This window comes from Rhinopithecus roxellana, chromosome 11, assembly GCF_007565055.1.
Source record: "Rhinopithecus roxellana isolate Shanxi Qingling chromosome 11, ASM756505v1, whole genome shotgun sequence".
Lineage (NCBI taxonomy): Eukaryota > Metazoa > Chordata > Mammalia > Primates > Cercopithecidae > Rhinopithecus > Rhinopithecus roxellana.
The window spans coordinates 91773867-91791509 of record NC_044559.1 but is presented as its reverse complement, the minus strand read 5'-3'; the positions used below and the strand labels follow the sequence as shown (position 1 = coordinate 91791509).

At 40.2% G+C, this 17643-nt stretch overlaps 1 protein-coding gene across 4 annotated transcripts in view; it reads right to left on the bottom strand.

Annotated features, from left to right (window-relative positions):
• The window catches only part of MYPN (myopalladin), a 106744-nt gene that overhangs the window by 52963 nt on the left and 36138 nt on the right, over positions 1-17643 (bottom strand). For all 4 annotated transcript variants that reach the window (XM_010375370.2, XM_010375355.2, XM_030941332.1 and 1 more), the window contains 5 exons: positions 16064-16239; positions 13606-13657; positions 10687-10801; positions 9038-9109; positions 610-751 (listed from right to left, as the gene is read on the bottom strand). In XM_010375370.2, coding sequence (XP_010373672.2) covers positions 610-751; positions 9038-9109; positions 10687-10801; positions 13606-13657; positions 16064-16239 — 557 coding nt within the window. The remainder of the gene's footprint in view (positions 1-609; positions 752-9037; positions 9110-10686; positions 10802-13605; positions 13658-16063; positions 16240-17643) is intronic.

Genomic DNA, 17643 nt, shown 5'->3' with positions numbered 1-17643 from the left:
TATTAATAGCATCCTCTTTCACTCCCCCAAAGCGTCTCAGTTTGGCTGATTAATTGTGTGATCATCCTAAATTTAGTTCAATCCTTTGGGGTGGCATTTTGGCAACATATTTTAAAAGCCTAAAAATGTAAATTTACAGCAGCAATTCTCGTACTAGAAATTTATTCCAGGGCAGTAACTGTAGATATTCACAGCTACTGGGGAGGCTGAGGTGGGAAAATCGCTTGAACGGAGGAGGTGGAGGTTGCAGTGAGCCGAGATCGCGCCACTGCAATCCAACCTGGGTGACAGAGTGAGATTCCATCTAAAAAAAAAAAAAAAAAAAAGTAAGGAGGCTCTGTGTTTATTGACATTGAAAGGCGTTCATTAAATGTTGAGTAAATAATCAATTTACAAAAAAAGAATATGATGATTTTCTTTAAAAACTATGCATGGAAAATTTCTTGGAGAACATATACTGAAATATTAACAGGAGTATGACTACAGGTGTTTTTTATTTTATTCTCTTGACTATATTTTTAGTTAGTTGTTAAAAAGTTATAAAAATAAGTGTGTACAATAATTTCATAAAAACAAAATATCAGAAAATAATTTAAAGCATTAACTTACTTTTCTGTAAAATCCTAAAATCTGGAGAATCTTCTATTAAAGTCCCTTCTCTGTACCACTCAACCTTAGGAGATGGAGCTCCTTTTACTCTGCATTCAAAGACAACCAGCTGACCCTCAGAAGCTGACAAATTTTGTAGCATCTATAATGATAAGAAGAATGTAGTTAGAACCAAAAAGTACACATTTTTGTAATCTAGTCCCAGTGTTGAATTTTAGAAAAAGATGCCATCTCCAAATTTGGATTTTTCTCCAAAGCATCTATATCTCTAGCAGCTTCAGTTCTGTGGATGTGCATTCAAAAGTAGTTTTGAGAGCTTGTTTGGAGGTTCTAGCAGGGGAGCGCGGCTACTGCTATGCCCCTGACCGAAGACCGGTCCTCCTATATCAGGTATGGTCATCTTCTTCCACTGAGTGCACAGCTTCAGGAGGGACGCACATGGAGCAGGGAGGGAGGAAGAGGACACCCGCATAGCCAGCTGGATCAGCTGAATTAATTCTGTCAATGGGGTGACAGATGTCGCAGCCAGATCGCCCTCACATCCCAAAAGTAGGTTTGAAGACAGAATCATCTGAACTCATATAAAGCTTTTCCCTCACTCTTGTTTTCCTTTCTCTCTCTACCAATGCTAAGTAAATTTATTAAATATTAAGGCAAGACATTTTGAGTAATGTAGCTACTTTTAATACAGTATCTTTGGGGTGGTTTTTTGTTGTTGTTTTGGTTTTGGCGGCGGGGGGTTTTTTGTTTGGTGTTTTTTGTTTTTTTTTTTCTCTGAGACAGGGTCTCACTCTCTTTCCCAGGCTGTTGTGCAGTGTTGTGATCATTGCTAACTGCAGCTTCAACCTCCCAGGCTCAAGCGATCCTCTCACCTCAGCCTCCTGAATAGCTGGGACTAAAAAGGCACAGGTCACCACGCCTGGAATTTTTTTTTTTTTTTTTTGATAGAGACAAGGTTTTGCCATGTTGCCCAGTCTGGTGTCGAACTTCTGGGCTCAAGTGATCCACCCGCCTTGGCCTCCCAAAGTGCTAGGATTACAGGCTTGAGCTGCCGCACCCGGCCTCAGTACCTCTGTTCTTAAATGCCCAAGTTGTGTTGGATTTCTAGAAATAATAATAATCTTTAAATCTGCAGTGAGTATCTACTAGATGTGTTCAACATAGGAGTGATGTATTAGTCCACAAAAGAATGTGGCTGCTCATAATGTGGAAGGGTTATATGGCCCTAGTAACTGGTTCTGTCTTCCTAGCTTTGCCTTGTTTACATTCTGCAGTCCTGGAAATTGATTTTCACTTTGCTATTTTGATTTCCTTATGTGGTCTTTACAGGATAGCCTCACTAATCCGTTGCGGAATAAAAGCAATCACAGTCTTTATAAAATCCTAGTCACACATACAGTCATATGTCACTGTAAAATATGTTGTAAATTTGAGAAGGAATCATTAAATGCTTTTCCACACTCCCACAATAAAAGGTTTACAGAGACCACTTTGAATTGTAAGATATCAGTGTATACTATACTAGACTCTAGAAGATAATAAAATGCACATTTTTTCACAACTAGTTTCTTATTCATCATGATTTGTGAGCTGAAAACCATACATTTCTTTTCTGTAGTTGGCAATTCATGTGATTATGAAATACTTCTTTGGTACATGTATTGGTATATTTTTGTTTTTCATTTGGCCCAAAGACTGTAAGCATAAAAAGGTTATAATTAAACTTCCTCCAAAAACTCTGTAAGCAACAAATGCTGCATGGCTTTCTATTATTACAATTTTTGGACCTGCATTTAGGAAATACTGGCTCTTGCTTCAGAGAAGGGGAAAGTCGATCGTTTTTTCTCTTTTGTCATTCGCTGTTACGAATATTTCGTTATTTTTTACAGTTCTTGTCTGAACAACTTATGATATTCTGTACTTGGTCCTATCGTACTTAATAGCATTTGTCTAAGGAGCATATGGGGCTGGGGAAAACCACATAGCAGTAGCTGTGTAAGAGACTTTCACCGCAGGGGTGTTATGCATTGATAATTGTGACAGCCAGGGGGCGCTGTAGTTCAACGCTAGTGTTTTATTCTGTCTGAGGTCCCAAATTTGTTTGCTGAAGTAATTCAAGATGGGATTAGCACCGAGTGGTTTCTGAATTAATAAAGAACTATTTGACCGAAAAATCTAATTATTCTTTGTCGTCCCAAAACATCTACTAATGACAAGAACAGAAAACAGGAAGCATCAGTAAATTTTGGGTGCTCCCGGCAAACTGGTATGTCCTCCACCCTGACCTCTGAGCAAATTGTGTGCTCAAATGGGAGCTTTGGGACCCATTGAAAACTTTAATGGCACTTAGACACCTTCCTGGAGCTTATACATAATAAAGTTTTCATTCCTTTACTGAGTACTGATGATGTGCCACACTGGAATGAGCTTCCATCACAGACATTAGGAGGCCCACTCCACACACTGTAGTATCTCATATAACTAGGCTGGGCTCGTGAATAGAACACAAGTCTTGGCCTTTGATGTTAAATGAATAACAACCACCTGATGGTTTAAATTGTGAGCACCATATTTTCTCAAAGTGATCCTTTTGCAAGCAGGGCTTTCGTGTAACCTCTGCAGATTGAGAACTGGCTCATATATCTGAGCTGAACTTTAGGCCATATCAGAGCATATTAGATTGACCTCATTCTGCTGTGAATGTACTGTTTCATTTACTCAAACCCTCCTGCCACCACCACCTTTTTTGATGTTTGGTTTGGTTTTCTAATTGGTTTGCCTCAAGAAGGAATGAAAACTATGACTCTTAACAGAGGGTCATCTCACAAGCCACTTAGAAAACTGTTAAGAGTCATAGTTATAAGGATGATGATGGTTGTTATTGCTGAAAGCTGCTTTTCTACAAAGTTTCATGAGAAAGAGCTGGCTCATATTGCCACAGATCAGGATCCAAACCAGTTACACTACTAGAACATAGTGTAGCTGACATCACGTTCATCACAGCAGTAAGTCTTAGGCTGTTTGCTACTAATGGCATGGGGTGTACAGACTTGATCATATTCATTTCAGCTTCACTGACAACAAATGAGACAAACAGTCTCCAACCAGCAAAGATTAAGTTAGTCTTTTCTAGGAAATATGAATCTGGACTAAAGTCATTATAACCAAAGATCTACAACTTCCTCAGGTATGCAGCATTCAAAGTGCAAATCTATCTTGTGTGTCATCACTAAACTGGTCATCTGGGAGGACATTCTTTGTAGGGTGACTTGACAACATAGAGACTTGGGAAGCATGTCTTCTTCCATGGCCATTTGACATTTTACTTTTTTTCTCTATTCTTTCGAAAGACACTCTGAAGTCACAAAGTAATGAAAATAATAATTTCTTCTTAGCTGAAATGGAAGGGTTTTTTTGTTTTGTTTTTTGAGATGGAGTCTCACTCTGTCACCCAGGCTGGAGTGCAGTGGTATGATCTCGGGTCACTGCAGCCTCCACTTCCTGGGTTCAAGTGATTCTCCTGCCTCAGCCTCCCAAGTAGCTGGACCATAGGCGAGTGTGACCACGCCTGGCTAATTTTTGTGTTTTTAGTTAGAGACAGGGTTTTGTCATCTTGGTCAGGTTGGTCTTGAACTCTTGGCCTCAAGTGATCCTCCTGCCTCAACCTCCCAGAGTGCCGGAATTACAGTTGTGAGCCACTGTTCCTGGCCTGAAGTGGAAGTTATTTGTCACAGAATAAATGTGTGCCTGCTTTGTGCCAAGCACCATGCCCACTGCTATAAATGTGAGTTGAAAGGATATAGTTCTTGCTTAGTAGATCTATAACCACAAACATAATGCTGGGACATCCTTGAGAAAGAGCATCTGCCTTATTGGTTAAAAGATGTCAGCTACAAGGTTCATTTTGTCATTTTATTTGTTTTTAAATTAGTTGATAATTTTGCACCTTGGAAGATGCTGCAAGTTCACAGTGCTTTAGGATGGAGTTAGATCAAAGTGGTTTGTACTGATAAAGAACTGTTTGATTGAAAGCTCTTTTGCCTCTTGACTGTCACAAGTGCCCCATGCAATCATGGAGTAAGAAAAGTCTCCAGAATTGATTGACTGGGGAGAGGGGCCCATGAACTCCAGAAATCTGTATCCTGCTACTGGCCCAGTTATTTCAGGGTTTCCTGCCTTTGCTGTTATATAATGAAGTGCTCTTTTTCAAATTCTCACTTCCCCTGCCCCCTTGCACTCTTCAAATTACTGCTGAAGCAGCTGGGGCCAGGGCTGCTGCAGCCTTGAAAGCCTGCCAGAGCAGCTGCTGCTGGGGTGGGAGCAGTGATAGGAGTAAGATTCTAATTTGATCATCGACCTCCCTTCGCACTCAAGAAGTGTGAGTGCTGTTTTCCCTGCATAAACAGAGCGAAAGTATTTTTGATACTGCGTAGAGGATGGAGGATAATCTATCTATATCCACAGTTAAAGAGCATTTAAAAACATAGGTATGTTTACAAACATCATGTATGAGTAGAGTAGTGAACTAGTTTTGGAATCCCATAGTCCACTCTCAAATTCTACCACTGTTTTGCTGGGCAACCCTCCTTTTCATTTTAACTTTTTTTTAAAAGAAGATAAGTACTTCGCTGTCACCAGCAGAGGAAGGAGTTAAATAAAACTCTGCTCTCTAAGCGTTTCTTTAAAAAAAAAAAGTGGCTTCTTGCCACGACTGGCAAAGAAATGCTTTGTTGGGCAGTATAGAAAGTGAGTCATAGGGACTGGAATGCCAGAAGTCCCTAAACAAGTAAATAGAGCAGGAGTAAGCCAAACAAACATATGCAAATCATCTGTTATCATGGCTCATAGCCACATGATACCATCCATCACTGGTGGCTCTGACTCAGAAATTTGCTAATGACACTGGCAGTGACTATGACCTCAATCCTGCCCTCACTGACGGAAACTAATGCAAGCACATCATTGCTGATAAGTCTTTCTGGAATCTGAGCCACTGCCTATCCTAGTGCCCAATGCCTGAACAATCCTTATCCCATTTATGGAGGCAAAAGCACATATCCTGATGAGGCTGGGAAAACCTCATCAGGGTTTGGGTCTGTGTACTAAGGACCATTTTCCCACCATGAAGCTATTTCTTTTAGAGATTTTATCTCACAAACAAAATACGTTAATGATTAATTCATTTTCCTATTTTTATTTATCAAAAGTATATGTATCTGCCAATCAGAGCATCTAATTAGTAATAGAAGGAGCTAATCAGAGTCGCCATACAAAGGCAGCTCAATCTGTGGCTCTAATCAGCTCATGAAAATTAGATATAAAGAACAAATGTGGCTGGGTACCGTGGCTCACGCCTGTAATCCCAACACTTTGGGAGGCTGAGTGGGCAGATCACCTAAGGTCGGAGTTCCAGACCAGCCAGGGCAACATGGTGAAACCCTGTCTCCACTAAAAATACAAAAATTAGCCAGGTGTGGTGGCACACACCTATAGTCCCAGCTATTCGGGAGGCTGAGACATGAGAATCGCTTGAACCCAGGAGGTGTAGGTTGCACTGAGTCAAGATCATGCCACTGCATTCCAGCCTGGGTGACAGAGGGAGACTCTGTCTAAAAAAAATAAAATAAAATAAATGTTAGTTGGGTGCGGTGGCTCATGCTTATAATCCCAGCACTTTGGGAGGCTGAGGTGAGCAGATCTGAGGTCAGAAGTTTGAGACCAGCCTGACCAACATGGTGAAACCTAATGTCTACTAAAAATACAAAAGATTAGCTGGGCATGGTGGTGGAGGCCTGTAATTCCAGCTACTTGGGAGGCTGAGGCAGGAGAATCGCTTAAACCCGGGAGGCGGAGGTTGCAGTGAGCCGAGATCACACCATTGCACTTCACCCTGGGCAACAAGAGTGAAGCTCCATCTCAAAAAACAAACAAACAAACAAACAAATAAAAATAAATGTTAAAGTCCTATTGGACTTTTCAAAATAATAACAACTTTTTACCTATTGTTGCCTCTATGGACTCCTATCTAGATATTAGAGACAGTCTTCAAGGTGAACGGGAGAGATGGAAAGGTAAACAGCTTTACTGTCATGATAAACATGTCAGAGGTATGCTCCGGGTGATACATGTAAATCAAAAATGAAATTCTTAGCGCACACCCGCTCCGCACCCTCCCCTGCCTGCCCCCTACCATCTGAATGGACCCCTCCTCTCAGCAAGGGCATTCTGAAGCTAACCTGAAAACTAGTTCAGGTCATGATGGGAAGGGGACATGCCTCATTATACCTCCTGGAATTACTGATAGAACAGACTCTGTAAGTCTGATAAGATCTGATAAAAAAAAAATTTACAATCTATTCTCTGAAGCCTGCTCCTGGAGCAGACATTCCTTTCTATTGTTAATAACTCTTTCAACCAATTGCCAATCAAAAAAATATTTGAATCTGCCTCTGACTTGGAAGGCCCCACTTCCAGTTGTCCTGCCTTTCCAGACCAAATCAATGTACATCTTACATGTACGGATTGATGTCTCATGTCTCCCTAAAGATACAAAACCAAGCTGTACCCTGACCACCTTTAGCATATGTTCTCAGAATCTCCTGAGAGCTCTGTCACAGGCCATGGTCACTCATATTTGGCTGAGAATAAATCTCTTCTAACTATTTTACAGAGTTGGACCCTTTTCATAGACATAGATGCAGGGAAGACATCAGTACCTAGGAAGATTTGAAATTGAGTGGCTATATCACCTGACATCCCTTTGATGTCACCTGTCTGTCTGGGCAGACGGAGTTGAGGAAGGGAAGAGAGGGGGAGACTAGCTGAGCCTGAGTATAAACTATCTTGTGGTTTAGCTGCCTTTGAAGAGTCAGCACTGTCTCTAAGGTATGACAAACTGGCATGATAAATTAAAGTGTCTGTGGCACTTAATCCCTGTTTTAAGGTTAGATGACTTAGAAATGACGATAAGAGGCAATAAGAAGTAGCTCTCTTAGCTGTGTTACAAACACACATACACCCCCCCACATAAAGGTCCACCTATAACTCGTCATCAAAGTCTTGCATCCGCCAAATCACAACATATTGCTCTCCTACTTCAAGACTTTGAAAATAGTAAAGCTAAAATCTCAAACGCAGGTTATGAAATGAACTTGAAAAATTGAGAGGCAACTTGTTTCACATAAGAATGTTTGCCTAACTGATATGGATATTGGTAAACATGGTTTGTTCGCTCTAGACTCCACTCTGGGTTTTGGAAAACCATCTTGAATGATCTGATACAGCAGAACTCCCATGAAACAGATGCTTCTGTAGAAGTTGTGGATTTAGCTCTTCCTTTAAGGATCAGTACTCACTAGAAAAATAGCTCATTTTTCCCATTTTGCTCATACCAGGATTTCTCAGTTTCAACACTGTTGACATTTTGAGCTAGACTATTTTTGTTGTGGGGAGCTGTCATCCTGTGTGTTGTAGGATGTTTAGCACCATTCCTGGATGCCAGGAACGCAGCCCCCGAATTGTGACAACAAAAGTGTCTCCAGACATTGCCAATGACTCTGGAGGACAAAATTAACCATGATTGAGAACCACTGCTCTAAACCAAAGTATACTTCAAAGAGGATAAAATCTATTTGGGCCAAAGTTTGGTGTTCATACAAACAATAAACTGTAAATCCAGGCATAGTTTTGGCCTGTTTGGTCTTCATAATACATAAAATCCAATGTGACTCAATTTTTTCACCTTCACACTGAGTGCATTGGGCAACATGTAAACACAGTCTGACAGTCTGAGAATTGGGAGAACTTGTTCGTAGTCCTGATTTTGCCACTAACTGGATCTATCACATTGGCTACATGGCTTCACTTCTCTGGCCCTCCTTGGTTTTTCATTTGTAAATGAATGTGCTTGACTAAATTTTCTAGTGCTAAGTACAAAGAATATGAGACTCAGATTTTGATGCCACCTCAATAGTTGATACTATGGAATAGAAAAAGAAAGCTCTTTGTCCTAGAGGGAGGGAGGCTTTATGTTAAACCCCCTAAGAGCATTTAACTCCATCTCCTTGAGCACCTAAGCCAAGTATCTGTAATTGAATTTTTCTAAAAATTCAGAGAAATCTTTGGAGTAATATGTGACTAGAAATTTATCACTTGACCTCTAGGGGCGGCTCCTATGTTGAACAGTTGTGTAATGGCCACAGAGATCAGTGTGGTAAGAGGGAAAGACATTTCTCTCATTACTAAAACTGTTATTAGAAACCTGGGACTTGAAGCGATACTGTAGTAATTACCAAAACAACCCCAAACCCTATACTGTACATATATAAGACCAAATCCTGAGATAAAAATGAATAAATCTTGTATCCTATAACTTTGGGTGCTGTGGTATCTTTAAAGCCACGACAGAAATAAGTAATATTTTTATTACCTTTGTAAACACAGGAGCTGCAATGATAGGTTTTCCATCCAATCCTTGCAAGTAATTGGTGGGGCTCTGACACTGGTAGAAGGGAACCAACAGTAGATTCATTGTTACTAAGATTATTAGATGGACAATGAGACATAACAAACCTATATAATTTGGTATATGAAATGCATCCCAAACCAAAAAACTGATGCATTCTAAGTTTGTGAATCACCGATGTCAAATTTTGGACTGAACTGACTCTATTTCTCTTTAGGTCATGGTGGCTATAAAATATGTGCTGCCTATCCCCATGGCACCCCTTCACATATAGATCTATGGATCTATGTCATTAACCCTAAACCTCCAAAGAGGCTCCATAGAACCCCTGGGGCTACAAAGATCACAGTTTGAAGACCAGTGGATTAGAACTAAAACTTGACTCCTCTGCACTACTAACTGGGTTGGATAATTTTTAAAAAGAGGTTGTAGATAGATATATTTAAATATATTGATCATCAATAAATAAATATATCAGGCTTGGGTATGGTGGCTCACAGCTGTAATTCTAGCACTTTGAAAGGCTGAGGTGAGAGGACGGCTTGAGGCCAGGAGTTCAAGATCAGCCTGGTCAACACAATGAGACCTCATCTCTACAAATAATTTTTTCAAAAATAGAAAAGAATATATATATATATAAAAGAAATACATCAATAACATGTTATAAGTATAGAGAGTATGACTTCATATGTTTTAAAGTCTATGCATACATATATGTATTCTTCTATATGCATAGACAATGCCTGGAACTACCCACCAGAAACTACTAACATGAGGTACCTCTGAGGAGTGAAGGCACTGGAATAGAACCTTGACTAAGCTTTTTACTTAATACATTTTTTGCAGGGGTGGGAGGACAGGGTCTTACTCTGTTGTCCAGGCTGGAGTGCAGCTATGCTATCACAGGTCACTGTCGCCTTGACGTCTCAGGCTCAAGTGATCCTCCCATGTCAGCCTCCCAAGTAGCTGGGACCACAGGTGCATGCCACTAGGCCTGGCTAATTTTTTTTTTCTTTTTTTAGAGATAGGGTCTCGCTATGTTGCCCAGACTGGTCTCAAACTCCTGGACTCAAGCAATCCTCCCACCTTGGTCTCCCAGAGTGCTGAGATCACAGGTGTGAGCCACCACAGCTGGCATATTTCTGTATTTTTAAATTGTTTTTACAATAAGCATGTATCACTATTATTAACTTGAAGGATGAGAGCCTTTGCTGTTTTCTAAAAAATAACTACATGCTTGCTTCATCTTAGAAAGTGGAAGTCTCTGCAGCTCCATGAAACGAATCAGGTTTTATGATATAGGGTGTTTGTTCTAGGCCAGTCTGAGAGCTGGCAGCTCACTGCATATGTAATCAGCACTCTTTAGAAAGCTGAAAAGCCAGGGACTAATTTGTAAAGCGTTTCTTTTCCTCAGAAATTTGCCTATGAAGCCCGAGAATATGTTCCCAAAGCAACAGGAATCACTGCTCTCAAACATCAGAAATACAAGGTGATTATCCTGATGATGGAGTTGCACCTGAGAAGAACACGGATCATGCCATGCAGGATGGTCATGGTCACCATGCCTGTCTGTCACAGTGGACGGCACTTGTGTTTCACTTAGATTCTTGTACCTGCTGGATGGTTGCCACACCAGGTTGGGCCACCAAATGCTGAGCTTGGGGTACTGCTGGAGGAATGGCTGCAGAGGTAGTGGGAGGAGATGACACCTCATTTGGCTTCTGGATTCTGAGAAATTATTAAAATATAGATTATAAAACAGACCCATCACTCTTTGTGAAAATTATTTTAGGAAAACTAGTAATGGCATCACTGCTTACAGGTGAGTGTAATAAAAATCTTTGTTTGATGATATTTTACAAACATTGACCAAGGACATTTTTGCTACACACTTTGTTAGGCAATGCAAACACGAAAATAAATAAGACACTATTCCTGTCCTTGGGCCATTGTTCTCAGTGTAGCCAGGGAGTCAAACATATTAACAGTTAACTGAGATCCAAGACAAAGGCGGTGACGGAACCATGTGCAGAAGGTAATTTTTTGAGATTTGTTTTGTTGTTACCCTCGGTATTTTCCCTCCCCCTCCCATTTCAAGTAAGAGGCCAGGCTTTGTAAATCTATACCTCTTATCCAAGACAGGGTCTCATATATGTAAAACTTAACCTCTGAGAATTTGGCATGGCAAAAAGCAGAAATGGCATAAAGTCAACAAACTCTTCAAGTTTGTACAAATTAAAGAGAGTATTTGAAGGGCAAGAGAGCCAGCAAGTATTCTTGAGAAGGCTGCAGAGGGAAGATTATTTTAGTTTGGCTATGGAAGAGACAGAGGTCTGTGGATCTTGCCAGAGAACCTGACCCCAGGGAGAACCTGCGTCCAGACGGGAAGGCCATCTCTCTCAGTAAAGGGATCCCAGTCTTGTTAAATATATCAGTAATTACACATGTCAGAAAGCAACAAGCTCTGGGCTTGAAGGGAACTTGGAATTTGGGACATGGGCCTCTCACCTGTAACCCATGGATAGATGACTGATGACAGAGGGCTTTCCTTTGGTCTAGGGGTTATATCTTTTTGCTTCAACTTCCTCATCTCTAAAATGGGGAAATAATAATTCCTGTGGGGGCACAGTGGCTCACACCTATAATACTAGCACTCTGGGAGGTTGAAGTGGGTGGATCACTTGAGGCCAAGAGTTCGAGACCAGCCTGGCCAATATGGCGAAACACCGTCTCTACTAAAAATACAAAAAAATTAGCCAGGCATGGTGGTGTGCGCCTGTAATTCCAGCTTCTTGGAAGGCTGAGGTGGGAGAATCATTTGAACCTGGGTGGCAGAGGTTGCAGTGAGCTGAGCTCGCACTACAGCACTCTAGCCTGGGCAACAGAGCAACACTCTATCTCAAAACAAACAAATAAGTAATACAAAATTCTTATCTCATAGGGTTTTGTGAGGATTAAATGAGATAATTCATGTAATGTGTTTAGAATGGTGCTTGCTCCAAAACTGCTCTCTCTCTCTATGGCTCATTGTAAAACTGTGAGGGGGAAAGTGACACTCAATACCAGACTGAATGTTTTCCCCAACCAGGCAGCATCTGGTCTCAAAACAGAATGATGTGCTGATGCAAAGCCAATCAGTATGTCCAAAGCATCTGTTTTCTTCTACAATAATAGAATACCTGATTCCTTTACGTGGTTGCTCCAAATAAAGACTACATATCCCACATTCACTGCAGCTAGGTGTTGCCACATGAGTACTTTCTGGTTATGGGATATGAGGGATAATGGTATATGTATTTTAAGAGAGATGACCTTAAAAGGCTGACGAGCCTTTATTTCTTTCTATTTTAGCCTAAGAAGATGAGGGCAACATCTTAGCATGAGATAAAGCAGAAAACAGGAAGCAGACAGGAACCTAGTGGAATGTGGAGTCATTTTACCCACCAAATTCCGATTTCTATGTAAATATGAAATAAATATCTGTTTCATTTAAGTCACAGTTAATTTGAGTCTCTATGATATACACCTGAGGCTAAATCCCAACAACTACAAGTAGATTTAGAGCAAATAAACAAATGGGATATTTCTTGCTTATTTAAGTTTATAGATCAAAATTCATACCCCTTAGGTTTGTAACACATTATGGAAGTCACAAGGAAGGAGTGATGCATGTGCAATAGGGGAGTTTATTACAGAGTTCAAAGAGAAAGAACATTTAGACTGGGTTTTGTAGGATAAATAAGAGTTTGCTAGACAGAGAAGATAGGGCAATCCTAGCAAAGTGAATAGCTTGAACGAAGGAGTGAAGAGGAACTATACATGACTTGGGTGAGATGTCAACAATGTAGACAGCCTGAGGTAGGGAAGGGAGGAGGGGACAGCAAAACTTGGTTGATGCTCTTCTGAATAAGGCTTTGTATGTACGCCATGTGAAGATTTTTTTTTAAATGTTGCTACTTGTTTCGTGTTTGATTTTTGTTTTCTCATAGATAATAATCTTTTTCTGAGTCAGGAAAACAATAGGATCAGAATCTTGATCTCTTTTAGAGAATAACTGGTTGTAGTTTGGACACTGTAAAACAGAGAAAAAGGCAGAAGCAGACAGAAAGCCCTTTAAGGAGGTGGTTGGCATAAAAGGCAGGAGAGAAGGAGGAGTTGACTCAAGGCCACGAGAATGATAAAGGAAGGGGGTCAAAGAGGGATCATTTACTCTGGTTATGAATGTTCATATCTGCACAAAAGCTAGAAGCAACTTATCATTTCAAGGTAGGCATGCACAAAGGATTTCTGCCCTTAAGGAGCTCATCCTCTGTAGGGAGTAAATTGGAAAGATTCAAATTAATCTGCTAGGCAAGACTTAAGCAAAAGTAGGGTCTTCTTCAAATCCACTCAATTTGTTTATTTATTCATTTAATTTTGTGGTCAAACCCTGGAGCCGCCCTCCTTAAGTTCTAGTAACCAATTAATAGCTCTTTTTGAGCTATTAATCGATCTGAGGATGCTAAAGCTATAAGACAGAAAATCAGAATTACCGATTCATCTCTTCCTTGTTAGGGTCCCCTTCTGAGTCAGAAGAAGAAACCCCTGGAAAAACAAAAACAAGACACAAGATTGTTAAGATGATAATTTCTTAAATTGGTTCCTAAACACAACATAAGATTTTTAAGATGATAATTTTTTTACCTGATTCCTAGATATCTGAATAACTACAGAATCTTAGAAATGAACTCAGTGATTCCCTACACTAACACCCAACTTAACAAACGAGGAAATAGGCCCCAAGAAGTTGAAAGAATTGCTCAAGGTCACATGTCTAGTTAGTGCTAGTGTTCAAATTAACTGACTCAACTTCTTTTTTTTTTCTCTTTTTCTTTTTTGAGACAGAGTGTCGCTCTTTTGCCCAGGCTGGAGTGCAGTGGCGCCATCTCGGCTCACTGCAAGCTCCGCCTCCCGGGGTCACGCCATTCTCCTGCCTCAGCCTCCGGAGTAGCTGTGACCATAGGTGCCCGCCACCACGCCCGGCTAATTTTTTTTTTGTATTTTTAGTAGAGACGGGGTTTCACCATGTTAGCCAGGATGGTCTCGATCTCCTGACCTCGTGATCCGCCCGCTTCGGCCTCCCAAAGTGCTGGGATTACAGACGTGAGCCACCACGCTTGGCCACTGACCCAACTTATAAGTATTCTTGTATGTAAAGCACCTGCTGATGCCTTTGGCCTAACAGAGCAGTATTTGCAGACATTCTCTGGTGTTCATAAGTCCTCTTGCTCTTGGCCTACACAGATTGAATATAAGAAGGGATTACACTGGATTCCAAACACCGTAGGTGTAGGTGGATCCTCTTCTGTTCAGTCTAATATTAACAAGTCATACTTCATCGTGAGAGAGGGGGTGTTTAAAGTCTTTTTGCCACAAAGAAAAAACAAAAATAAAAACCCAGCAATTGAATCTCAGCACTGTTAGCAGAGCTTTGATCCTGGATTTACTTCTCAAGATAGTGCATTCCACGAAGATATAACACAGCTAAATCTGGATGTATTTATTGGACTCCAAAAATGTGAGGATAAAAACACATACACATACAACACATTTCTATTCATGTATTTATTCAAAAAATGTTTACCAAATACTCACTATGTACTTGGTACTATGTAAGTACATTGTACAAGTACATATTGGAGATGTAACATAAGTCCTGGCCTTACAATCTAGTTGATAAATGGGCATCTATACCATAATAATATGTTTAAATGCTAAAACCAAGGCATACATAAGGTATTATTGGTAAAAAAAAAAAAAAAAAAAAAAAAAAAAAAAAAAAAAAAAAAAGTGCTAAAGAATGATCTGCAGACAAAATTCAGAGGATAAGATAAAATAGGAGCACAAATTTAGGTAGATACAAAGGAGCATAAATTGATTTTTTTCGCCTCATATTAATCATATAAACTTGATGCCAATGTGAACGCCTTTCCAGTGTTCCCAAATGGTATCCATGCATCTACCCTTAACTCCCTGCAGTATATTCTCAAACAGCAGCCAGAGTGACTGTTACGTCAGATTGTCCAGGTGCAGTGACTCACACCTATAATCCCAGCACTTTGGGAGGCTGAGGCGGGCAGATCACTTGAGGTGAGGAGTTTGAGACCAGCCTGGCCAGTATGGTGAAACCCCATCTCTACTAAAAATACAAAAATTAGCCAGGTGTGGTGGCGCACACTTGTAATCCCAGCTACTTGGGAGGCTGAGGCACAAGAATCATTTGAACCCAGGAGGCGGAGGTTGCAATGGGCCGAGATCGTGTCACTGCACTCCAGCATGGGCAATAGAGTGAGACTCCGTCTAAACAACAAAACAAAACAAAACAAAAAAAACTAAGATCATGTTATGTCTTTGCTCAGAATGCTCCAGAACTTCTCATCTACTACCTCAGGGTCAAAACCAAAGTTCCTGCAATGACCTACAAGGACTTTTGTGGTCTGCTTACCTCCCTCCTTCCACATCCACCCCATCTTACCTTTCGACCTCATCTTCTGTTACTTTCTTGCTCACTCCGCCCTGGCCACATTGGCTCATCACTGTACCTTAAGACAAGCACCCTCCTACCCTCAGGGCCACTGCGCTTGCTGATTTTTCTGCCTAGAGTAAATTTCTCTCAAACGACCTTGTAGCTTATTCCCCACCCCTCCACCTCCCACATTCACACATGCGCTATTCCCATTTCTTTTTCTTGCTTTTTATTTCTTTCACAGTGTTTAGATAAACCTATCATATCATATATTTTATTTGTTTAACTTGTTTATTTTCTGTCTTTCCCATCATATAATGCAAATCATCGGTAAATGAGTCTAAGCGTTTTTGTCTACTTGGTTCACTGCTGTATCCTCATTGCCTAAAATAGCGTGTGGTAGAGGAGGCCCTCAATAACTATTTATTTAGTATAACTAAATGTCTTACTATTAAGTGTCATACTCCAAGAGTATTTTGTTTTACCTTCTATATAAATCTCAGCAGAAGTTGAATCTGTCCCATAGATGTTAGAAGCAAAGCAGGAATAGCGTCCTGTGTCCTCTTCAAAGGCTTCCGCAATGGTCAGTGAGTGCAGATTTCCTGCCTGGACGATGTGAATGTCTGGGGAATTTTCAAGCTCCTTGCCTTCACAGTACCACCTGCAGGGAAAAGAATATGGTCATTGGACATGACTCAAATGCGAGACAGTAACATTGACAGCTCCAGATATTCTCTTAAATGAGCTTCATTTAAAGTCAGAACCAACAACAAAAAACCCCCATCATTATAACATTATTTTTTTATAACAACAGTGAGAAGAGTTGGCAGTATTCAAACCGCATTGACACCACACTCAGGAAATTAGAAAGTAGCTCCAGTTAAGAATGGTACAACTGAGAAAACTGGTGAGAAAGCAGGAACAGCCAAGTACAAAGATCGGGGTCTTTGATGCGGAACTTGGCTTCTCCTAAAATGACTTTCTGATTCCTATCATATGCATTAAGTGCTACATTAGCTTATGTAGAGAGAATCTAAAAGATAATACAGGTTTGTAAAGTTGAGGACACTCATTTCTTTCTATTAAGTTTCATCTGACCTAACTAAATGAAAATTAATTTGTTCTGTTACTTGAGCCATCGGAGTAAGGAGGAGGGGTATTCTCTCAGGAGTGGCCCAACTCTGGCAAATAACCCAAGTTAAATATGTTTCTATAGGTTACTATATTTTCTTTTAATTCTATATCCTTGAAGTTAGAAATTTATATTACAGCCTAGTTTTCTGGCCAAAGTTTACCAGAAATACTATATAAAATAATGTTTAAAATGTAGAGGTGCATAATAAGAGAAATGGACATTAAAATTAAATGGAAATTCCATTATTCACGTAGAAGATTGGCAAAAGTCTAAATGTTTGACCACTCTTATGCATTGCTAGTGTGAATGGCATAAACCCTATGAAAGAAGTCTGCCAATACTGCCAGAATTACAGATGCAAATATCCTTGGACCCAACAATCCCACTTGTGGGAATCTATTGTACAGATCCACTTGTATACATATAAAATGACGAATGTATAGGCTACTCATTCAAACAGCAAAACATTGTAAACTATTCAGGCATTCATCCTTAGGGGACTGATGCAGACACACAACGGAACACTATGCTGCTCTAAAAAGAAGATGAGAATGATCACTAGGTACTAACATGGAAAGAATCCCAAGATATATAATTGAATTTTAACAGTAAGGTGCAAAATTGTGCATATAGGGTGCTAGCCTTGTGTGAGAAATAGGGTTTATGGGTTGCATTATGTCGTCCTGCCATAGATATGTGGAAGTTCTACCCCACCCCCATACTTGTGACTATGACCTTACGGGGGGCAAGAAATAAGATATGTTCATGTTGTTTGCATTTGCAGAAAGAAAATTGGAAAGAATAAAATGCAAATCACAAGCAGCTATTAAGGGCAAAGGGAAACAAGATGGATAAGGACAGATAGGAGTGAGATGACTCAATGTACCTTTTTTTTTTTTTTTTTTTGAGATGGAGTCTCACTCTGTCACC